Genomic DNA, 25378 nt, shown 5'->3' with positions numbered 1-25378 from the left:
GTGGGAGGAAGTTACGTCTTATCACTACACCTCTTTCACAAAGGGCAGTCTTCAAATAAGGGGAAAGAGCTGTCACAATATACAGGAAGATCTTGACCCTGGATAATAAATCTAAAAGTCTTTATGAGAACTTCAGGGCAGTCTCATGTTCCACCCACTTCCTAATTCATTCAGCACATTTTTGTTGAACACCTACTACTAACCGAACATTGGAGATACAAAAGAAGACAGGTAATAATCCCTGACATGAAGTTTATGGTGGTGGTGAGGTCAAGTAATAGGTAGTTACTGAAACAGAGCTCCCTATACCCTCATAACGTACACTATCTGCTTCTGTAGAATTGCTTGCTTAACCTAAGTAACTCCATTTTACCCTGTCTGACATGCAGACTACCTCCTCCATTTCTGCATGAGAAACCGTTGACCTTCTCATAGAAACAAAAGCCGTTGCATAGAAACCGCAGCCATACACAGTAAACTATTACATGGGAACATACACAGTGAAAACTTGTATGCTTGATTGCTCGAACAGCTCATTCTTGGCTTCTGTAACCTAGCTCCCTAGCTTGCTTTGTGCACCTGGACAAACCCGTGTGCCAACGGGATGTGGTTTTTGCCTTTAAAAACCCCACAAGACCAAGGCCCGAGGCCGCTTTTTCTTGGTTGCTCCTCGGGAGACAGGGGCTGGCCAGCTGGAGTGAATAAACTGCCCTTTTCTGCACGAGTGGCGTGTAAGTGCATTTCTTATGGGAGGGGGCCTCACAACAATACAATAAAGTCTGATAAGTCTAATTCAGGAGACGACAAGGTGCTATTGGAACACATAGAGAGGACACCTAGCTCAGTCTTGAGGACATTAGATAAAGCTTCTTAGGGGAGGTGATGACTTGATGAAAACAAAGGTCAAAGAGGTTAGCTAAAAAAAGTAGTTGGGGAGACGTACACGGGGTCTTTAAAAAGTTCATAGAAGTATTCGTATTATTGTTTAATTCTATTTTTCCACAAACTTTATGAAGTACCCTCATATGTGTAAATGCTCAGAAAAGAAAAAATGGCAAATCTCAAGAACTCCAAGTGTAGATCAATCTGAATGGAGCACAGTGTGAGTGAGATCATGTGAAAATAAACTGGAGAAGTAGGCAAGATTAAATTTACATGGGCTTAAAGTATTATTTCTTCCTCCTAGAAGTGCTTTGTTTGGTTGTCTAAACTAGTTACAGGAATTAGGCGCACTTACTGAACTGCTTACCATTTGAACTAGTAAATGACTATGGGTATCAGTAACCATCTGTAATTACATAGGTGGTACGTTCTCCCGTTTACATGGAATGATTATTCTCAGTTTAAAGGATTAAAGGGGCATTGGTAATAACCAATTGTAAAGTAAGCCGTTTGAGAAATCGTACCTTAAAGTTACAACTCCTAGGAAAAATATGAGTATGAGACAGCAAATAGTAAGTGGTAAAATAATATAAACAGTGAATAATATAAATATAGTAAAAATAGTTAAAAAATAATTTAGATGTTACTCAGAACAGGCGAACACCACAATACAAATAAAAAAGTAGTAACAGTAAAATAAAGATTGGGAATATGTCACTCAGCCCTCACACGTGCTGCTCGTTACTGGAAACTTGCGAGAAATGTTGTTCGTTTATTTTGGCATAATGGTGAGAAACTATGTACTACCAGAAATTTGGTTGAGGTCAAAACTGTAAATGGAAGTGGTCATTTAAAAAATAGTTCAGTGGTAAAGCTTTGCCTTGTCACGAACAATGTTCACGCTTCCACAAATAAAAAAATCTTGGATCTTTAGGTGAAGAGTGTCAATCGAGTGGTTTTCAGAAGCTTCAGTTTCTTCAACAACAAAAGCAGAGGAGTGGGCGAGCAAGACGTTCTCGAAGGCTCCTTCTACCACTAAGAGCTGAAGATCAGAGCCTCCGTCTCGCTTCTGGCAGGAACGACAGCGGGAACTTCGGGGCAATTCATTTACGTTACGGATGCTCTGCGCCGTGAGAACGACAGTCTATCCTCAGACAAGCAATTTGCCAAACCTCTTCTGGCGACCCGTCTTTATTTTAATTTTTTCTTTTGTTTATCAAATCCTTGCGGGAAAACGGCGTTCACGTGTAGTAGTAGGAACGCCAAGCCCCGGAAACGACGCCTCCGTGCGTCTGAAACTCGTCCTATGGCGGATACGCAGGAGGTCTAAGTGTGAGCTCCCGGGCACCCGTAGGCCTGAGTCTCCGCCTCAGGCACCGGAAGTGAGCGCCCTGCGCCGGCTTCCTCCACGGCCGTGAAGAGTCCAGTGGCCCCCACCCTATTCAGCACCCCACTAGGAGTCGGCGAGCATGGAGGCAGCGCGCCCTCCGTCGACGGCGGGGAAGTTCGTGGTGGTCGGCGGCGGCATCGCGGGCGTCACCTGCGCGGAGCAGGTAGGGCGGGCGCACAGGCGGCTCCGCCTCCTCCCCCGACCCCGAAGGCGGTGGCGCCAGAGGTCGGCCTCTTCCCCATCTTGTCCTTTTCCGGGTCCCTCTTTTGCCGCGCCGGTTCTGCGCACTCTTTCTTGTTCCGGGATACTAGAGACTGCGTGGTAGTCCCCAGATGATGTCCTCAGTACCTCGCAAGCTCCGTCTGAGGCGCAGGGAGGACTGGGGAGAAAATTACAGTGGGGAAAAGCAAAGCTGGCCGAACTAGGCCCTGGTCCTAGTGACGCTAAAGCAGACAAGAGGGTTTCGTATTTGGACAGAAAACTAAGTCCTTAGTTACCTTAATGGATTTAATTCAGTTTTCAGATAGGTGCCAAGTCTTTAGTGCCTTGTAACTAATTAATAAACTGCTATCCGCACAGGATTAAATACACGCAGGAAATGCTTTTCTTAGAGTGAATAACCAGGCCGTATATATTCATTTACGTGTGTGTATTCCAGAAAGGACTAGAGTATTTTGTTGATATAACGTAAACAAGCTGAAAAAAGGAAACTGAGGTCATAAGAAATAATACAAGAAATTCAAGTGTTTTTTAACTTTTAATCTTTACGTGTATATTTTTTGTTTATTCACCAAGTAAACACCTATGATCCAGGCACTTTCGTAAGGGTCCAGTAGTCAAATATAAACAGCATGGTACCGCCATACTAGGGACTCACAGTCTAATGGAAGAGACATATAAATGGATCATTTAATCATTGTGTTACCCGTTGTCTTAGGCGTGTCTGTGGAGTTGACAGGGATTGAATTAGGGAAGAGGTATCTTCTTTCTAAGGAGGTATCCTCTTAGTATGAAGGAACGAGTGAAAGTTCACTAGATAGTCAAGAAAAGAAAGACATTCCAAATGGAGGCAATATACTCTCCAGTGGAAAAGCATGGCGCCATCCAGGAGCTTGGGAGAGGTGACTAGAGATTGAAGCAGGGCAGGGTGGCAGAATCAGGTCAGAAAGAGTCTTATAAATTATGCTAAGAATTTAAGAATTTCAAAGTAGTCACGTGATTTGAGCAGTGAAGTAACATGACTGAATTAAAAATTTTGAAAGATGATGGGTTATGTGTTTGGGGCAGAGGAAGCTGTTAATATATGAGACTGGAAGGCCAATTTGAAGGTGATTTCAATAGTGTGAAGAAATTTTGAGGACCTTATTTAGCAATGGAAATAGAAAAGATGTAGATAAATTCAGAATATACCAAGATAAGAAAGATGGAGAGAACGATAATATTGTTAAATATTGTAGAAAGTTCAAAGAAGGTAAGACTAAAAAGATTGAATCCTATGGATTTTAAAGATGTATAGGTGATTTAGCATGCTCAGTTTTATTGCTATAGTAGGAACAGAAGCCAGATTATAGAGGTTGGTGGAGCTGAGGAACCAGATGGGGACTTAAAAGAACGCTCTCAAAAAGTTCAAAGGGAGGTTGTAGCTAGAGGAAAATAATGAAAAAATAGCAAGTTAAATTTCTTATTTTTTTTTAAAGCTATATTAAAATGTCTTTGTTTTCTCTGAATATATACCAGTTGGAAGAGGAAGTATAGGAGAGTGCCACAGCACTTGGGAAAAGTCAGACTAAGATTCTAAGTGTTTAATATTGAGAGTGCTTTCACCTCATCCCATTGATGGCAAATGAAAATGCTGTCTTAAAAGAAACAGAAGTTAGTTTTAACTGTTAATTAGGGAGGTAGTTTCTTCTCATCCTGTACAATAACTTTAAATTGGAATACAGAATAGTTTAAGTAAATAGGGGAAACTTCTTCATGTTACTTTTCTTGTTCGGGAGGTCTTTGTTAATGTTTAGTATAAATGTATTACTCATTTTTTCAATATCAGAGTTTAACATTACTCATCACTGCCCCATGAACAAGATCCAGGATAATGGAGACCTTTAGATGAGGAACAGTGGGTTTTTAATTTCCTGTGTTAATAACATTATTAAAGTTGCATTATCCCTATCCCTCTATACACATCATTTGTACCATACACATGATTTATACCAATACCTAAAGTTATTTATCCTGTTTTTTTTTTTCTCTCTCTCTCTTTAAAAATAAGTTGGCTATTCAGTTTCCATCAGAAGATATTCTCCTGGTAACAGCTTCCCCTGTTGTTAAAGCAGTTACAAATTTCAGGCAGGTAAGAACCTTCGTATAACTGTCTTAGTATTAATTTGAAAAAGTTGTAATAACTTGCATAGCAGTTAGAGTAACTGTAGTGTTTTTTTTTTCCTTTTGTTAATAACAATAAAAATTGTGTATATTTATGGTTTACTGCGTGATGTTTTGATACATATATACGTTGTGGAATTACAGATATACATGGTTAAATCAAGCTGTTCAACATAGGCATTACCTCACATTTATGAAAAGTTGTGGCTGAGAAGACCCCTCTTTGCACTGGGTCTGCCTTGGGGGCTCACATGCAGTGGTGGTGATACTAGTGTCTAATGAGTGTCACGCATAGAACAACCATGGAGCTGAGGCTTAAGCACAGGCACACACAGAGAGACTACAGACTCTGGGATCTGGGGTGGTAATGGCACTGTTGCCTGGTGCACAGGCACCCCTGCTGCTGCACTGGTAACAGTATGCAAGGTGCGGATGCTTGTGAAGTAGCCGAGAGCCAAGAATGGGAACGCAGATGTGTGCAGAGTTAGGGTGGCTCTGGGGTTGGGGCGGGGTCTTGCTCTCTATGGCGGCTGAGCCTGCCCTTGGTTCTACCTTGAGTGCAAACTAGCTTGCTGTGGCAATGACTATGGTGTCTGAGACATGGGTGAGCCCAGTGCAGCTACGGATCCTGGGTCTAAGATGTGGGCACTCTCAGAGTGGCTGTGGCTCCGGGACTGGGACACTCATGGGGTTGGGAGAGGTGGTGGTTCCTTTCCTCAAGTGGTTCAACATTGGCCCCTTCTTTATAGGGAGAGAGGTGTGCAGCCACGTCTCCTTCTGTGGGGTTGTTAGGAATGGTTGTTGGTTACCTCATTTGCAAGAGATAACAGTTTCCTCTGCAGAGCAGGTTGCTGGGGACATGGTGGTTCCCGCTAAGCAGAGTTCCTTGGCATTTCTTCTTTGTTCCTGGCGATCTCTTGGTGTCTCAAATATGCCACTCGCACCAGTGATTTTTTCTATTTGGATAATCTCCATACTTTTTGCTCCACACTGTTGCTGCACATTTTTTAAGGGGTCCTTGAGCACTCTCTGGGCTGTTTTGATTTGTGAATAGCTATCTGTATTTGTTTTTTTGTGGGGTGCTAAAGGCTGGAATCTCCTACTTTGTCATCTTAATGATATTACTTCCACACATGCGGGAGTGTTTTGTTTAAAATGACAAATGTTCTTTTGATAGTCATTTTAACAAGGCTCATAGTTTAGAATTATTCAAACTGAATAATTTAGAATTATTCAGATTGAATACCAAAAGCACCCAGAATGATACTGAATTTCTTCTATTTTTTTTTCTTCCATCTTTTCCGCCCACTTAGAATTGCTTCTCAGAAAGTTTTCAGTGAGATTCTTGAGATTCTTTTCAGGAAAGATGTTATGCATATTTAAATATGCATACAAATATGCAGGCATACTTTGGGGATATTGTGGGTTCAGTTCCAGATTGCCACAATAAAACAAGTCACATAAATTTTTTGGTTTCCCAGTGCATATGAAAGTTATGTTTATACTATATTGTAGTCTATTAATAGCATTGTGTCTCAAAAAACAATTTCATACCTTAATTAAAAAATACTTTATTGCTAAAAAATGCTGACAGTCATCTAAGCTTTCAACAAGTCTAAATCTTTTTGCTGGCAGAGGATCTTGCCTTGATGTTGACAGCTGCTGACTGACCAGGGTGGTGGTTGCTGAAGGTTGGGGTGGCTGTGACAATTTCTTAATAAGACAACAATAAAGTCTGCCCTATCAATTGACTCTTCCTTCCATGAAAGGTTTCTCTGTAGCATGTGATGCTGTTTGATAGATAGCATTTTACCCACAGTAGAACTTCTTTCAAAATTGGAGTCAGTCCTCTCAAACCCTGCTTCTACTTTATCAACTAAATTTATGTAATACTCTAAATCCTTTGTTGTCATTTCAACAATGTTCACAGCATCTTCACCAAGAGAAAGAAACCATACTTCATCTCAAGAAACCATATTTTTTGCTCATCTATAAGAAGGAACTTCTTATCCATTTTATCATGAGATTGCAGCAATTCAGTCACATCTTCAGTTTCCACTTCTAATTCTCGTTCTCTTGCTATTTCTACCACATCTGCAGTTACTTCCTCCAAGAAAGTGTTGAACTCCTCAAAGTCATCCATGAGGGTTGGAATCAACTTCTTCCAAACTCCTGTCAGTGCTGATATTTTAACCTCCTCCCATGAATTGCGAATGTTTTAATGGCATCTAGAATGATGTATCCTTTCCAAAAGATTTTCAATTTACTTTGCCCAGATCCATCAGAGGAATTACTATCTGTGGCAGCTATGGCTTTATGGTATTTCTTAAATAATAGGACTTGAAAGTCAAAATTGCTCCTTGATCCATGCGCTATAAGCATGGAAAAAACATTCATCTCCTTGCACATCATCAGATCTCTTGGATTACTAGGTGCATTGTTAGTGAACAGTAATTTTGAAAAGAATCCTTTCTGAGCAGTAGGTCACAACAGTGGGCTTAAAATATTCAGTAAACCATGCTGCAAATAGATGTGCTGTTATTCAGGCTTTGTCATTCGATTTATGGAGCACAGGCAGAGTAGATTTAGCATACTTCTTAAGGACTCTAGGATTTTTGGAATGGCAAATGAGCATTGGCTTCAACTTAAAATCACCAGCTGCATTAGCTCCTAAGAAGAGAGTCTGCCTGTCTTTTGAAGATTTGGAGCCAGGCATTGACTTCTCCCTAGCTATGAAAGTCCTAGATGATATCTTCCAATATAAGGCTGTTTCATCTGCATTGAAAATCTGTCATTAAGAGTTAGCCACTTTCATCACTGATCTTTGCTAGATCTTCTGGGTAACTCACTGCTTCACCTTGCACTTTTGTGGTATGGAGACAGCTTCTTCCGTATACCTCAGGAACCAACCTTTGCAAGCTTTAAACTTTTCTTCTGCAGCTTCCTCACCTCTCTCTGTTTTTGTAGAATTGAAGAGAGGTAGGACCTTGCTCTGGTTTAGGCTTTGGCTTAAGGGAATGTTGTAGCTGGTTTGATCTTCTATCCAGACCACTAAAACCTCCTCCATATTAGCAGTAAGGCTGTTTTGTTTCCCTTATCATTTGTTCACTGGAGTAGCACTTTTAATTTCCTTCAAGAACGTTTCTTTTGCATTCACAACTTGGCTAACTGTTTGGTACAAAAGGCCTAGCTGTTGGCCTGTCTCAGCTTTTGACATGCTTTCCTCACTAAGCTTAATCATTTTTAATTTTTGATTTAAAGTGAGAGACATGTGATGCTTCCTATCACTTGAACACTTAGAGGCCATTGTTGGGTTATTAATTGTTCTAAATGTAGGGTTGTTAATTCGCCTAATTTCAGTATTGTTGTGTCTTAGGGAATAGGAAGGCCCAAGGAGAGGGAGAAAGGGCACGGCTAGTCAGTGGAACAGTCAGAACACACACAACATTTATCGATTAAGTTTGCTATCTTATATGGACGTGGTTCATGGTGCCTCAGAACAGTCCTGATAGTAACATCAAAGATCACCGATCACAGATCACCATAACAGATACAATAATGAAAAAGTTTGGAATATTGAGAGAATTACCAAAATGTGGCATAGAGACACAAAGTAAGCACATGGGTTGGAAAAATAGTGCCAGTAGACTTGCTTGATGCAGAGTTGCCACAAACCTTTAATTTCAGAAAACGTAATATCTGTGAAATGCAAAGCACAATAAAACGAGGTATGCCTGTATGTATATATATTATTATAAATATGGGTAGGTGTATGTGTATGTTTACTAATCAGAAGAAAAATGCTTACAAGCTAAGTTTATACAGTAGGCGCTCTATATCTCTGGGTTCCATGTTTGTGGATTCAACCTACTACACATTGAAATTACTTGGGAAAAAAAGATGGGTGGTCACGTCTATATTGTACACGTACAGACATTTTCTGTTGTCATTATTCCCTAAGTAATACAGTATAACTATTTATGTAGCATTAAAATTGTATTAGATATTATAAGTAATCTAGAGATAATTTAAAGTATATGGAAGGATATAGGAGGATGTACATAGGTTATATGCAAATACTACATGATTTTATATCAAGGACTTGAGCATCCGTGAATTCTGGTATCTGTGGGGTGTCCTGGAACCAATCCTGGAGGGATATGACTGTGCTTGCAGATAGTTAATGTTTCAGATGTGTAATAAGCATTTCAGAACATTTTGTAGTTCCATTAATTTGTATTATATATTATAATAGGAGTGTAAGATCACTTGGGTCATAGAAGAGTGGTCTCCAGACTTTTGGATTCTGTACCTCACCTGTTAAAAAGTTTTATGCTCATGTCCCAATATATGTGTATTTATATATTAATAAATTATATGCATGTACTCATATGCATGAGCTGTAATTATGAATTTATAAAGTGTATGCAAAATAAGTTTTTTTAAATATGAAAAACAAATTCTGATCTTTCTTCTCACACATCAATGAAGACCACAGCCATAGTTTTTGATTTAATGTTTTCCCTTATAATTTCCAGATAATAGAATATAACTTTTCATGCTGTGAGCTCCTAGTGCCATATACTATGTTTTCCTTTTATAACATGCTTAGAGATACATAAGATATCTTAGTACCTAGGTACAGCCAAAAGAGTTACAGGATTGGGAGAAGCAGAGAACAAATTATAACTATTAGTCTTTAAGAAAAAGTATATATTTAATTTCAGGCTAAGAGCACATACATAGGAGAAATATATATATATATATCTGGGTCTCATGATCACCTTTCTAGGAGACTTAATTCTGTGTAATAATCCTAAAGCTGTAATACCTGAGTTCAGTTTTTGTCAATTTTGTAAATTTTATAGAATAGAAGGAAAAAACTTGGGTTCTAGGCTGGATGTTGTTACATACTGGCTGTGCAGCCTTGGCAAATCTGTGTATCTGAGTTGCTTCACCTGTAATATTAAGTTAATACTTTCATTGCTTGCCTAACAAGGTTGTGAGCTTAAGATGTACTAATGGATGTGAAAGTGCATTGAAATAAAATATAAATGGCAGTTATTGTAAATATTCAGCAGTAGGAAATGGCATCCTTCTTTATCATTTATTGAGCACCTATATATCAGCCAATGTGCTAGGCATGCAAGATACAAAGATTAAAAATATAGAACATACACCAAAAAGTCACTAGCGGTTATCTTGGAGGGGGCGGGAGGGGGGGTAGGACTTCAACATTTTACTCTATATTATGTATTGTTTGTTTAGTGTTAAAAAAGAGCATGTCACGTATTCATGTCTTGTGTAATTTCTAAAGTTATTATTAGTAAGGCTCAGTGACTTACCTGACTTGCCCGGGAGTAGGAGAACTAATATTTGAGTTCAAGTCTTATTAAAATGCAGTCTAGTCCTCTTTCCACTGTATTTAATGTAGTTAGCTAACTTCCTTGTTTCATGAACATGAAATAGTAGTGTATAAAAACAAATGAAAGTATTTTTATTATTTAAGATTCTTGATAGAAAATATTTTTTAAAATATATATATATTTTTATCTCTTTGATCTAATATAGGTTTCTAAAATATTGGAAGAATTTGATGTTGAAGAACAACCAAGTACCATGTTAGAAAATCGCTTTCCCAACATTAAGGTTATAGAATCTGGAGTAAAGCAACTGAAGAGCAAAGAACACGTAAGATAATTTTTTTTCTTACAGACATTTTCCTTTCTTAGATCTTGGTGATGTTTTGCTTGCCTTCCTTTTACCCTGCCACTGCTACTACCACCATTTAAGTCCCTAATATGTGAAATTTAGTGACATTGATTTCCATTATTAGAAAAATTTACACTTTGTGTGAGTTTACTGGGATTATGTAATCAGTCAGTTTGGCTTGGCATTTTAGTTTTCACATTTCAAATTACATTAATGTTTATAAAAGTATCCACTGTGTTCTGGATACTGTATTAGGTGCTGCAATACAATAGGAATAATACAAGGTACCTGCTCATGGGAGCTGTCAGTGTCATAGCAAATATAGATACGCATGCCATGTAATTATATGGGAACGTGAAAAGCAGAGTCACTGGAATATTATCAAAGTACTCTTACTAGGGATTTGGGAAAACTTCACTGAGGGAATAATATATTTGAGCTGAATTTTAAAAGATGGGTGAATTTTAAAAGTTCTCAGGTGGAAAAGGGCATTCCAGGAAGAGGCGATGGAATGTTCAAAGACCCAAAGGAAGGAAAAGGGGCATGAGGAATAGTGAGGATATCAAAGGGATTGGAATATAGATCAGTAAAGGAGATTGGTAAACAAAACTAGAGAAAAAAGATTGTGAAGGGCTTTTTATGTTATTCTAAGAAGTTGAGTTTATTTTACATTCAAGAGATATTACAGAATGATTTTAAGTGAGGTCAGGGATTATAAAGTAGATTTTTTTTTTAGGAAGATATACCTGACACTGTGTCAAAGGTGAACTGATGGAGAGCAAGTGGCTCCTGGCCAACAACCAAATTGGAAAGTCTGAACTAAGACAGGGACAGTGTAGTTGGAAAGAATATCCCTGATTTGGGTGAGATTTCTGCTATAAACTCAGCAGGACTCAACCCTTTGCATCTGAGAATGAATAAGACAGTCTCAGGAAAGGATGCTGTCAGATGATTTACAATATCCTCAGATGAATTTTAGGCAAGATGGGAAGTAGGGTTTGTAGTCGTTTCTGTAAGGCAGCTCTAATTTATGAATTCTGTTGTAGGAAAAAACATATATGTATACCACATTTGAAACACAAATAATTTGAGAGAAGAACAGTAAGAAAAAGTACTGGGTTTTATGAGGAAAAAATAAAAAATCTGAATCCGCAGACCAAAGTTCTTAATGCTTGTAGTGGTAATACATATTCCAGGTAACATCCATGTCAGTTAATTTTGCAAATTGAGGTGGGCTTTCAAAAGTACACTAAATGAATTGTGAGGGAATTTATGTATTAGTGCATTTGAATGGATCAGAGTGCTGCCATTACCATTTGGAAAGTACGCCACATGTGGTGCATTTCTGCTTGCATTCTTTTACCCAGCCATTTTCCTTTACATTCCTTAGTGAATTACAGGTAGTGTGTTTTACTTTCATGTCTACTTCCCAGAATTTAACAGTAGCTAATGAAGAGTTTTTGTGTTTGTGCTGTTTGTTTCTATAGTAGCTAAATGTGAATTATTTTTTAAGTTTGGCCAGTGACTATAACTGACTTTTTCCATCAGATAAAATTCTAACCAGATTATCTGAAGAAAGATGCATAAAATTTCTCTATGGATTGTGTTATGTTGGATTATCAGTTTTATGTATTTGTTATGCAGCTGAAGAGTTAAATTGGGTAATAAATCTCTCAGTGGGTATTGAGTGCTATGATGTGATCTGCCAAGTTTTGTAAATCAAACACTTGGCACAAATGTTAACCCCTAAGCCATTCAAACAAAGCTGAGCACATTTCATGGTAGTATGCATTTATATGAGGATACTGCAAAAAGTTCATGGAAAGATTCATGTTATCTTTCAGTTCTGTTTTGCCATGAACTTTTTGTAGTACCCTCATATTTATCTGCTTTCTAAAGGCTACTACTTATATGTAGATTTGCTTTCAATATTAAGGAACAAAAACAATATGTACCTCTAATATGTATTTCTAGACTTGATGTTACTAAAAATTAATATAAATAACTTTAAAGTCAATACATGCTAGGATTAAAGTTTAAAACATGGTTTTCCCTTATATTAAAATATCCCCCAAAAGCATTTATTTTGCTAGTAAAGTGATTCTTTAGTGAAGTACTTAAAAAAATAAATACTATTTTTTGGCATTTCTGATCTTTTTAGATTAAGAAGACATATTGTAGCCTTTTCTACCACACCCATATTTGTTACTCTTCTTTACATGAATAAGTGATTTGCAGCCTAAATACCTATTAATAAAAACAAATATTAAGGTATGATGCAATTAGAATCACTAGGTCTTCTTATAGTAACTTACACTGAGATCGGAAATCTTCATCAAGGCTTGTCTCAGGTATAATATGATAAAAATGCTCAATTAAAAAATTTCTTAAAGTTTAGTTTTTAACGTGAGGTCAACATACCTTTCTAAATATAATGAGATTACCTGAAGTTTAATATAAAACTTTGTGTGAATGTACCTTTTTATTGCAGGGGAGAAAGACTAGTTTTCATCAGATTCTCAAAATGGTTCACGACTCTAAAGTGATTAAGAATCACTGGATTAGAAAATGTATTCTGATATTCAGTTAGTTTCGCAATTGCTGTATCGAACTATTGAGTGCCACCAAGAGGCAACCTTACTTTATTTTTTGCTTTTGTCTTATTGAACTTTTAATTTACAGTAAAATCATATACATGTATAAATGTTTCCCCTCTTCCTTTTTTGCTCATGTCTTTACAGTGCATTTTAACAGAAGATGGCAGTCAATATGTATATAAGAAACTCTGTCTGTGTGCTGGAGCTAAACCAAAGTTGATATGTGAAGGAAATCCTTATATATTAGGAATCCGTGATACAGACAGTGCTCAGGTAACTTTTTCTACATCCGAACCAAAGTGTCCCATTTATAATGTTAATTCCTAAACTAAGAGCAGAGGTTTTTGTTTCATGACCCATAAACCAGAGAGTGGTTATAATTTTTTGTTACTGCCAATTTCAGTTTGTTTTTAGTTGATAATTTATCCTGTTTTTTAGTTCATGCTGATGTCCTGTGTTCTTTTGGTTAACTCAGATATAACAACTGTGCTAAATGTTAGAATTTGTGTAACACACATATTTGTTACTCTTCTTTATGTGAATATGTGATTTGCAACCTAAATAATGTCTTTTTCCAAGAAGGTAAAGAATATCCAAAATATACTGATGTTCTTCTCCAGCAAAGAAATTAATATTCAAAAGATCTATATGACACAGTCATGATAGAATTATAGAACTGAAAAAGTCAGTTGATTTATCGCTCTGACTTAGAACAGTGATAAACTATCCCAACAGGTGAAAATTCTGTACGGGCAGAATACAACTTTGGGTAATTTATTTCAGGGTTTATTAATCCTTATTGCCAAGAAGCTATACTTGGTTTCATCACAGTACTGTCTTACCTCAAGCTTGTTTCTGTTCTGTCCTATGAGATAATGATTTTGCATTTATATAATATTTTATCTTCTTGAAAATTGATGTTTTCTATCAGCCTATTCTCTTAGTCAAATAATTAGGAATTTAGAGAAAACTAAAAGAACTTGATTATCTTCTTGTAAACACTTTAGGTTCATATTAATAGAGACTGAGCTCATCACTGTTTTAGCTAGGCCTTCTACAGACATGAACTCATTGAATCCTCATAATCCTCTGTGACAGGTATTACTCCCACTTTACAAATAGGAAACTTTAGAGGTTGAGAAATTAAGTATTTAAAGTAGCTGTTTTATCAGATTTACAATTTGAATTTAAGCCTTCATCTCTGTGTCCCGTGCTTTTTACAGATCTTTCTTAAATTGCACTCCCCTCAATGAAGGACAAACTAAAATTAACTTAAGGGTTTTTTTCTTGTGGAATTTTAAAGAAGTCAATTTTAGTGAATACTATTCGTTTTGGGGTCAATTCATTAGAAATGGTAACTTAGTAGTAGGAGGAATTTTTCTGTTCAGTTGTCATTCAGAACCAGTGGAACTATTCTGTGCTTTTTAAAATGTCAAAAATGACAACTGGCTTCTCCAAGCTCATTGTGGTCTTTTTTGGGGGGTGTGGAGGCATCAATTCGCTGTCTTGTAATGATAATATTTTTTCTAGTAAATATCAGACATCATTATATGCCTACTACACCTAACAGCTTTATCTACATCATCTCACGTAATCTATACAGAAAGCTTAAGAGATCAGTCACTTATAATTTCTACTTACAGTGGATGAACTTGAGGCATAGGAGGTTAAGCACGTTGCACAAGTTCATCCAGTTAATAACTGCTAGAGCCAGTGACTCCAGAGTCTGTGCTTTTAACCACTATGCTGCTATGCTGCTCATTCCTCAAAGTTTTAGGAGTTGAGTGATTCTAGGGAAATGTGTCAACTGAGAGGCTAGGCAAAAAGAAAGAATAATTAATTTGGTCAAATAGTTGGAAATGTGATAAACTAAAGAAAATGCCCGTTGCTGAAATTCTGAAGTACTCTAAATGTAACGACATAAAAGGCAAGGAAAATCAGGAGAGGCATTGCTATAAAGGCAGCTTGGGAGGGGAACATAAAGGCGAACATTTGTAATATTAATTGGGAGGGTACATCCTGGCAGAGTGGGAAAGTGAGATTTATTTTTTTGTTCCTTTGTAAATGAGATAAAATACTTAAGTTTTTAGGATCTTGCTTCAGGTATTGCTCACTATTACAAAACACTATCTCCTTATTTTCTTTTTAATATAGGAATTTCAGAAACAGCTTACAGAAGCTAAAAGAATAATGATCATAGGGAACGGTGGTATTGCACTTGAGTTAGTGTAAGTATATGTTTTTAAATATTATTTAAGAATTGCTCTTTGATTTATGTGATTATTGGCACACTAGAAACCATCATTTATCCTGAAAATCAAAAGATAAATATAATTGATTTTATTATGTTTCCAAGGAGAAAAATCCATTTTATTTTTTACCTTTCATGAAATCCATAGTTGCAGAAATTTCCTTATAAAACATAAATGTTTCAGGAATGTTTTAGGTCTTAAGGGGTCATATATTGGTGACTGTCAGATTTGACCCATAAATGTGTATTATAAACATGTACTGTGTTTAAAAATAATTTCAGGGCCGGCCCCGTGGCTCACTCAGGACTGTGCGGCGCTGGTAGCACCAAGGCTGCGGGTTTGGATCATATATAGGGATGGCTGAGCGTGGTGCAGACCACACCATGCCGGGGGTTGCGATCCCCTTACCGGGAAAAATAATAATAATAATAATTTCAATGTATACACCTTTAGAAGTTTCTAGTTATAGCCCCTATCACTTTTTATTGCTTATACCCATTCTGCTTCCCTCATTTATGTTACCTGTGTGGCCAATGAAACCCAAAATGTTTGTGGTACTCTTGGCTCTTGGTTTTAGGAAGTTTGAGAAATGTGAATACATTGACTAATATGAAATATTTTCATGTTAAGATGATATTTCAATTCAAAAAACATTGAGAAATATCCTGCTGTGGCCGCAGAGCTTTGACTGAGTTTCTTTGTGGTTTCATCTTCCAGCAGATGGCTGACTTGAAATAGTCTGGATCTTTTTCAGGCCAGAAAGTTGGGTCAAACCACAAAGAGGACAAATGTGAATCAAAATAAGGAATCTGCCAAAGCCCTGTCTTTGCTCACTTAATTCACTCCAACTCTCAGACTAGGTTTTTGCCCCTCTTTTACAGGATGGAAGGCTGTAAGAATTCTTAAATTGCCTGTGTACTAGGGGTGGCAGTCATTATTGTGATTACAAAGGTCGTGGCATTGTATGGAGAAATGCAGAAAAAAACAATCTTTACATATAAAAATACATGACAGATTTTATCCATCAGCTATCACCAAAAATATCACTTAATAGTATTCTAATAATTATGATTTGCATTTATAAGCTTTCTTATCTTCAGAAGTTTAAAGTTTCACATTTATTCCACATTTTCTTTAGGTTGAAGATTGAAGACTGTATAATCGGATAAAATTCGTAATTTTGTATTCAGCAAGCTCTTCTTTGATAATTTAAGACAGGTCACATGTAGTGCTATTCTCTGAGTTTAAGTCCAATGAATGATTAGGTATTTGTCTCTCGTAATGAAAATGACCTATCCAAACCCTTTATATTCTTTAATAGCCCTGGTGTTCCACTTAGGCTAATACTAATTTTTTTCAGTACACACTTTTATTTCAGTTATTATCTGTTTTTTCCTTCCAAGTGTAAGTTAATCCTTTCCTTTTCAAACAGACATAGTTTTTCATAATCTTACAAAACTGTAATATCACTGTTGTCTGTTTTTTTTAGAGTGGTTTTAAAAATGAAAGCAGTATTTCCCCTATGCATGATTTACCTTTAAGCCTGTGTATCTTGCTGAGAGCATAGTTCAAGTTAGAAGAGAATTAGAGGGTGTTCTGTGAGGTAGAGCAAATACAGCAGTTACTTCTGGTGGTTACTTGTAATAACTTTGCCCTGCTAGTCAATCACCAGTATTTTAAACTACACTGTATGTCTTATACTGTTATGCTACTTTAAAATGTGAAAAATGATAATATAGAGAAATTTCCAGTTTATAAAAAGGAAAGCATTTCATAATAACTATATGCCTATATATAAACTGAAATATAAAATTTATTACCAAATGTGTGTACATTCTGGTTTCGCTAATCAGCAGTGCTATATGACCTGAGAAGCATCAAATAGAATGTTCTCCCCATAAACTGAAATCTCTGTGTTGCAGCTATATAACATCCATCCATCATTGATTATACCATAACCAAATAAAGCACTGCTTACTCCTGAGAACCATGGGGGACATACATATAACAAATATGTTATAGAAATTGAGCACTTTTAAATGATACTTACTATAATGAAATTTTACTTGATATTCAGTACATACATTTGTCACCTACAGGTTCTTTCTTTTCACTTACAGGTTAAAATTTTTTACTAACTTTTCTATTTTTAACCCATATCCTTAAAGAATGTTACATTCCTCTCTATAATCAGTCTTTCCCAATTTGCCTTAAAATATGTTCTTTACTTTTGCTTTAGAAGATAATTGTCATCTTTGGGTACAAAGGTTTTTACTTAAACTTTTGAAATTACTGTAAGTAACCTTAATATTCCTTTTAGATATGAAATCGAAGGCTGTGAAGTGATTTGGGCCATTAAAGATAAAGCCATTGGGAATACTTTCTTCGATGCAGGAGCAGCTGAATTCTTGACTTCAAAGCTCGTTGCTGAAAAATCAGAGGCTAACATTGCACAGAAAAGAACCCGATACACAGCTGAAAGTAAATACGTCTAATTCATTAATTCTCAGATGAAACTTTTTTTTTTTAACCACATTTAAAGGGGCTGTAAAAAATTTAGTAAAATATATTTGGGAGATACAAATACGGATAACATTTCTAAATTTTTACAGGGAGTTTTCAGATATTCTAGAGCGCATGCGTGCATGCGCATGCGCACACACACAAACACACATATAATTAAGACAGAATGTTTAAAGTGAATTAAGTAAATGAGCCCATCTGCATCTTTGCAAACAGATGCTACAATTGGTTAGCACCTAAGGTAATATCGTAAAAAATGCAGTGAATTTAAAAACTAATAAAAACCTCACTGTTCTTAAACTTTTGTCTTATAAATTCAATAAGAATTTTGTAAGTTTTGAGGTGCTACAAATTGACAAAATTTTGAAAATTTGATGGCTAATTTTCCTACTCTTCAAGTTAACCAATGTATGTAACATCCAAAAGATATGATGAGTTGTTGTAATCCACACTATTGAAAGATGATCCATTTTATAATTCTATAACAATATTAAAATAATAAAATTATTAATATAGATAACTTAGTTTAGTTATGCTGTATGTATGTAGGTATGTAAGAGAATCATTACATTGCCTAAAGTCATAGTTTTCTTCATGGCAATTTTTATATCATTTGATTTCATCTCTTCAGGAAAGAAAAAGGAATCAAGAACCAAAGCTAAAGCTGATAATGTAGGCAGTGCCTTGGGACCAGATTGGCATGAAGGCTTGAATCTTAAAGGAACAAAAGAAGTATGTTTTCATACACTGATTAAACATGTCTAAATGTGATTTTAAATTCTTGAACCATTTGTTAAAGAAACGTTACAAATTCTAGGGTACTTCTAAAAGTTCATGGAAAAACAGAATTAAAAGACAATACAAATATTTTCATGAACTTTTTGAAGTACCCTCATATCTAGTCAAAGAATTGTTAGGTCACTTTACTTAAAATCCATAGTGCTATGAAAGGACTTCAAAGCCACTTGGCCCAGTTGCCCACCAAAGATAGGCGAATATCAAATTCATCTAAAACTTGCTTTTAGCCTTCTTTTTAACTCTCCAGGGGTAGAGATCACCATACACAGACTATAGTAAGTACACCTGTCCTATTTTAAATTACTCTTAAAGGTCACTGCAGATGAATGTAGTAAACTTATATTATTATAAAGGTTATTAGATGGATTCATAAAATACACAATATCTTCATTGACTAAGCAGATGACTTCGTTTTATTAATTTATTAAATATTTTCATTTTTAATAGTTAAAAGGCTCTGATATTTAAATATGGTAAGACACATGCATGCGGTCCTTTATTATTGTGTGTGATTTCTTTAAAGCAGTGATTTTCAGCTTTGGGTAGGTCTCGGTGGGGAGGGCTGGGTACATGGTCTCATTTTTTTTATCTGATGGAAATTATGCAAAATCATTTCTGCACCTTCAGATCCTAATATTGTGTTTTTAACCCAAGAACTTCAACAATTTAGTTATATAAATATTTATTGAGTATCTATCTTCCTGCCATTTTACTAAGGTTCTCGGATATAATAATAAGTCAAGATAGACCTGCCCTAAAGAAGTTTTTAGAGACTATCACCATTGTAATTTTAAAAAAGTATAAATGTAGTTATCAAGGAGGTTTAGATTAACAAAGCATACCCTCCATGCTATCTGCCAATGCAATTCTAGGTCTCTTAAGTACTGAATGAATTTCTGCTCACTCATTTCATACACAGAAATTGAAAGGCTTATTTTGAGGCATCCAATGTGTTTTTATTTATATTATAAGAATCCTTTTTTCTACATGTTTCTAAAATGTGTTATAAACTTTTTCCTCAGCATCAGTAACCCAAGTCATTCTTTGTGAAAGTATTATAGTGACCAGTAATTTTTTGTTTTAGTTTTCTCATAAAATTCTCATTGAAACTATGTGTGAAGTAAAGAAAATCTATCTTCAGGAAGAATTTAGAATTTTGAAGAAAAAGTCCTTGACTTTTCCAAGAGACCATCATAATAAGTCAGTTACAACTGATAAAGGTAAGTAATAAAATAAGAAAAAATAATTAAAAGGAAGACCATGTAATCTTGCTATATATTATATTAAAAAAAGAAAAACTTTAGATTTCCAAATTTAAACATGAAAAGTAAAAAGAAAACCATAATTTATAATGTTAAGTCACTTCATTTCACTATTTATTCTTTAAGTTTTCAAATAAATTTTATAAGGTTTTGCATTTTACGTAGGGCTCATAGTGCTTTGGCCGTCACATCCCGGTGAGTCAGTCACAATGTCTTGCAGATCAGAACAAAACAAAACAAAAAATGAAATAAAATGAAGTGCTCAGCGGTGAAGTGACTTACCCAAATTCAAACAGATTGAAAATGTGTGTAAGTGTACTTCAGAAAGTTCACAGAAAAAAAGAATTAAAAGATAATACAAATCTTTCCATAAATTTTTTGAAGTAACCTTGTATCTGGGACTAAGATATACATCTTTTAATTTCTATTCTACACTTCCTGTGAAAACTCTACTGTCATTTGAAGAAATACACTGAGCAAATACACTCAATGTATGAAATATCCCACCGTTCTGAATTCTTTGAATTTTTCCATAGGGAAAGGGAATTTTAGAGTTTGAATATGAATAGTGAGGAAAAACACTAAAAAGTGAGTAACCTAGTTGGACTAAACTCTAAGTGGAGTATAAAGTATTAAAAAAAGATTTTTAAAGAATTAATTTAAAAAGTGGTTTTCAACATAAATTGTGTTTAAATTTGTATGTCCAAATTTGGAAGAAAAATGTTTAGAGTGCCATGGTTTTGTAATTATACCCAAAACAAGATGAGTTTGATTGCATTAAAATTGTTTTAGCAAATGTATTTTATAAATATTATTAAGAACTGGGGGTGTATAGTCATCTCCTGCCTTTTTCTTCCTTTCTTTTTTTCTAATCATCATATTCACATAATGCTGTGGACAATTGGTGGTGATTACATTTGAGAATAAAGTCTTTTTTCTTTTCAAGAGATGTGGCCTGTATATGTGGAATTGACCAATGAAAAGATTTATGGCTGTGATTTCATTGTCAGTGCTACTGGAGTTACACCAAATACAGAACCTTTTCTCCACAATAACAGTGTAAGGTGAAATTTTTTGTCCAGCTATGAATATTTTTAAAGTATTAAATCTTTGTTAACATCTCTAATTCTCAAGCATGAGTAATTAATGTTTTAGTACAAATCTGTAACTTAAGATGGCTGAAAACAATTTGGTTTATATTCATGTCTTGATTTACAGTATTCTTTACTACTTAAAATGGTTACGCAGTTAACATCCCAGCAAATGTGCCATCATTAATGTGATCAGCACAGTTTATCTAAAGGTTCATCAGAGACTGACATCTCCTATGAATCCTATGATTCTTTTAGAGACAGAGGATTGTATTTTTTTGCTTTTTAGCATTTGAAGCTTACAAAAACAGAATGTCCTTGTAATTATGGTTGAGATAGTCAGAGGGTTATTGGGTATTTTTAATTTGGAAATTCTAAGATTTTTATGGGTCTGTCTTAATAGGAATTTGATCTGTGGAAATTCAGCTTAGGTGTCTAAACTTTGCAGCTATTTTTCACTTTATCACTAAGGATCACCATACTAAGATGTAAAAATTTGACTTGTTTTATTTTATAATGAAAAAGTCATGTTTCATTTTTCTTAGTACTTACACTTATGAGGAACATTGTCTAGTTTGATCTAGGAGAAGATGGTGGACTGAAAGTGAATGATCATATGCAAACGTCCCTTCCTGATATCTATGCTGCCGGTGACATCTGCACTGCATCTTGGCAGCTTGGCCCATTCTGGCAGCAGGTGAGACCTGCATATGTGATCACATGTTTTTATCAGAGATTCCATCAGAAAATAAAGTGGTTGCTACCAACAAATCCAACTTTCTTTTTTTCCAGTTTTTCTACTTTTCTACTTTAAGTAGGAAGCTATCACAGGGTTGTTTTGTGATATTAAAAAAAAAAAAAAATTTCCCTTTTTGGTAAGTTACTACATAATGCTAGAGTAAACTAGGACATCTATTAATTTAAAAAGAGTTATGGGTTATTACTTTGTTTTTCATTCTCAGATGTGTATTATCACTGCCCAGTAGAACTTTCTGTGATGATGAAATGTTCTATAATTCTGCACCATCCAGTCAGGTAGCCACTAAGCCATATGTGTCATATAAGCACGTGAAATGTAGCTAATGTGACTAAAGAACTGGATTTTTAATTTATTTTTCAATTAAATTTAAATAGCTGCAGGTGGCTAGTGGCTACTATATTGGACACAACAGCTTTACATTAAAAACAAAAGCAGCCACTGAGATTATAAATCATATAGACAAAGCATTCTATTCCTGGATGAACCTATTCTATCCCTGTTGTAATTATCACTGAAAAATATTCCTATAACAAAAGCTTTCCTCAGCCTTAACAACTCCCAACTGGATCTAGACTTCCTCTTGCCCTCACAGTGTTGCCTACCTCCTTCTACTGGTGGAACGAAAATACTAGAGGAAGATAATCAAAGACAATGACCATAGGTAAGATGAGGTTGTCTTAGGAGGGGGTAGAGACATGAGTAAATGTTAGAGATAAAAACACCAGTCAACACTTATCTTTGTTAAAGAGCAGCTCCACAGTTAGGGATTTTTTTTCCCCCCCAGATTAACTGTGGAGTGTGAAGTAGTGGAAGAGCTAAACATATTTCAGGAGGCAACTTCATCTTTTTGTGTTTTTAAATACAGCAGGGAAATCAATAAGAGAGTGCTTTCAGCCTGTTTCTAACATGCCTCAAACTAGCTTGTTTTCAGTTTTCTGTGCTATCATCCTGTGTCATTTCTGTGATATAAGTGTAACAAATTCTTAATTAGGAGTTGGAGTTTGTGGGATTTTTTTTTTAAACATTTTAAGCACTCTCAGATAAATTATATCTTTAATGTGTCATAAATTGATACAGGAAAGAAATAACCAAAAAATAAATAGGTGTTCTTTATTTTGAATTGATCTAATAGACCCCATTTCTTAATCTGCACAAACAATAAGAATACTAATTGATTTATTTTTACATAGTTCAAGACACAAACTTGTAGGCCACTTCTGTTAGCCATTCTGTAGCTGTTGGTAGAAGGAAACTCATTGTTTATTGTAGGCCAATTTATTTAATTCTCCCCAAAGCCATGGAGTACTTGATGTTATGTTTCAGGTGAAGAAACTGAGGCTTGGAAAATTTAAATAAATATGTAGAACAGTTGATACTCAAATGTACTGTGACTCCCAAGCCTGGTGTTCCTTTATGCCAGGGAATCCCCAGACTTTGTAGAAATACAATAAAAATACAATAGTAGGGAAATTAATACTATCTTCATTGAGAGGAGTTTAAAGGATTTCCCCAAATCAGTTGCTGGAATCTCATATGATGTCTTGGGGCTGGACAGCAACTGATACATCTGTCTGGCCATTGAGGTTAATTGCACAGCAGGCCTTAGCTATCCAGTGCCTAAAAATGAAGGTTACTAGAAAATGGGACAAATTTCTCAGTGACAGTTTGGCATCTCTGTTAATGCTGTTGACAGACTCCAAAGAGGGGACTGGTTAACTAAAATTTTATTCTCACCTGGTGTAGCCCAAAATATTTTCATAATATTCAATAGAAATTTTATTGAAACATATATAATTGGTGAGTTTCATCCTTTAATTTTAGAGGCAGTAGTTTAGATAGAATTAACAAATACCCAAATCAGTTTGATTAATGTGCATTGGTGACTGCTTCTATGGCAATGTTGATAATAGTTAGAACCAGCCGATCTGAAGGACTGTGAATCACTGAACCTCTTTAGGGAAATCTACAAGGTTAAGATGATAATGTTTTTCAAATAATGATGATGAAAAATGATAATGTATAACATTTTTTCATTATTTCAGATGAGGCTGTGGACCCAGGCCAGACAGATGGGATGGTATGCAGCAAAGTGCATGGCTGCAGCTAGTTTAGGAAACTCTATTGACATGGATTTCAGCTTTGAACTGTTTGCTCATGTAACAAAGTTTTTTAACTATAAGGTGAGAGAGTAAAAAATGCTTTTTTGCTTGTTAGTCTTGTAAGTAAATATGGCCAATCATCTAATTTTCTCCCATCAATAAAAATTTACATGGTTTTAATCATTTTACAAAACATGACATTTTCTCATTTGCACATCAGCACCTGGTATTATTGCTGGTTTTAATTCCTAATCATCTGATAATTACTGCACACCTTACCACTGTACTATTTTATAGTTAGGAGGGGAAAAAAAATTCTCCAGATTTGTTCCCTGTTTGTGCATTTCTCAGTTTTATTTGAGAATCATTCTTTCCTTGTGAGGGGTACTAACAGCTATTATACTCAGGAATGAACCAGGTGCTTTCCCATACATATTATCTTATTTTTTTATTTTTTTATTTTTTAAAAATATGACTGGTAAGGGGATCTTAACCCTTGACCTGGTGGTGTTAGCACCACGCTCTGCCAAGTGAGTTAACCGGCCATCCCTATATAGGATCCGAACCCATGGCCTTAGTGTTATCAGCACCACACTCTCCCAAGGGAGCCACGGGCCAGCCCTCATATTATCTTATTTAATCTAACTCTTTATATTACTCAGAGGCAAGTTTTTTGCTTCCTAATTTACAAAGGAGAAATATATTTGCAAGGCTTAGGGAAATTAAGTAATATGTCCATGAAAGATCTAATTTAATTCCTTATTAAATCTTTAAACAATGACTCCAGGCTAATGTAGTCAACATCCTACATATTTCAATATTTACTAGATATTTTTAATGTTAAAAATACCAAACATTAATATTTTACTGTATTCACTAGATGTTTTTAACGCTAGTATAGATTGTGTGGTAGTGTCATCTGTAGAATTAATGCATGCCATGCAAATGTCTTGTTTGGAATCCTTTCCCAATGACATTTTTAGCTGTAAAATTTTGTTGAATATTTTTTCTGCTGGCTATTCCAGAGTGACACAAAATAACTGCCCATTATGTTTCCTTTTTGATATTCATGAGAATAATTTTTTTATCCCTATGTATAGGTTGTATTGCTGGGAAAATACAATGCACAAGGCTTAGGTTCAGATCATGAATTAATGCTGAGATGTACCAAAGGACAAGAATACGTCAAAGTCGTCATGCAAAATGGGCGAATGATGGGAGCTGTCTTAATTGGTGAAACTGACTTAGAAGAAACATTTGAAAACTTAATTTTAAACCAAATGAATCTTTCATCATATGGAGAAGATCTGCTAGATCCAAATATTGATATAGAAGATTATTTTGACTAAAAAGAATTTCTTCAAAAACCACATAAAGTTCCAAATGAGACAAAAGAAAAAATCATGTCAATAAAATTATTTGACTGCAGTGATTTAATGATGACCATATTGAAGTTAAAAACGCAACAGTGATAATGATTTTAGTTGAAAAGTGTAAAAAAATAAAATTCTAAGGATGAAATCAGTTCAAATAATTTATTTAGATATATTTTTCTAACAAAATTGACCACTTATTACATAAAAAATCGTTATTCATTTCTGTGTTTTAAACTTAAACATGTTCACTCCTG

The 25378-nt window shown here is 35.3% G+C and overlaps 1 protein-coding gene across 1 annotated transcript; it reads left to right on the top strand.

Annotated features, from left to right (window-relative positions):
• The first annotated feature begins 2261 nt into the window (after positions 1 to 2261).
• PYROXD1 (pyridine nucleotide-disulphide oxidoreductase domain 1) lies at positions 2262 to 25270 on the top strand. Its single transcript, XM_063075124.1, has 12 exons — positions 2262 to 2435; positions 4542 to 4622; positions 10226 to 10345; positions 13108 to 13236; positions 15118 to 15191; positions 17536 to 17696; positions 18370 to 18470; positions 19621 to 19756; positions 20745 to 20857; positions 21464 to 21586; positions 23692 to 23829; positions 24849 to 25270. The coding sequence occupies exons 1-12, from the start codon at positions 2352 to 2354 to the stop codon at positions 25095 to 25097; spliced, it is 1509 nt and encodes a 502-aa protein (XP_062931194.1). The 5' UTR covers positions 2262 to 2351; the 3' UTR covers positions 25098 to 25270.
• The last annotated feature ends 108 nt before the right edge of the window (positions 25271 to 25378 follow it).

Source organism: Cynocephalus volans, chromosome 12 (assembly GCF_027409185.1).
Source record: "Cynocephalus volans isolate mCynVol1 chromosome 12, mCynVol1.pri, whole genome shotgun sequence".
Lineage (NCBI taxonomy): Eukaryota > Metazoa > Chordata > Mammalia > Dermoptera > Cynocephalidae > Cynocephalus > Cynocephalus volans.
The sequence above is the reverse complement of the archived record's forward strand: the minus strand, read 5'-3'. Positions and strand labels throughout refer to the sequence as shown.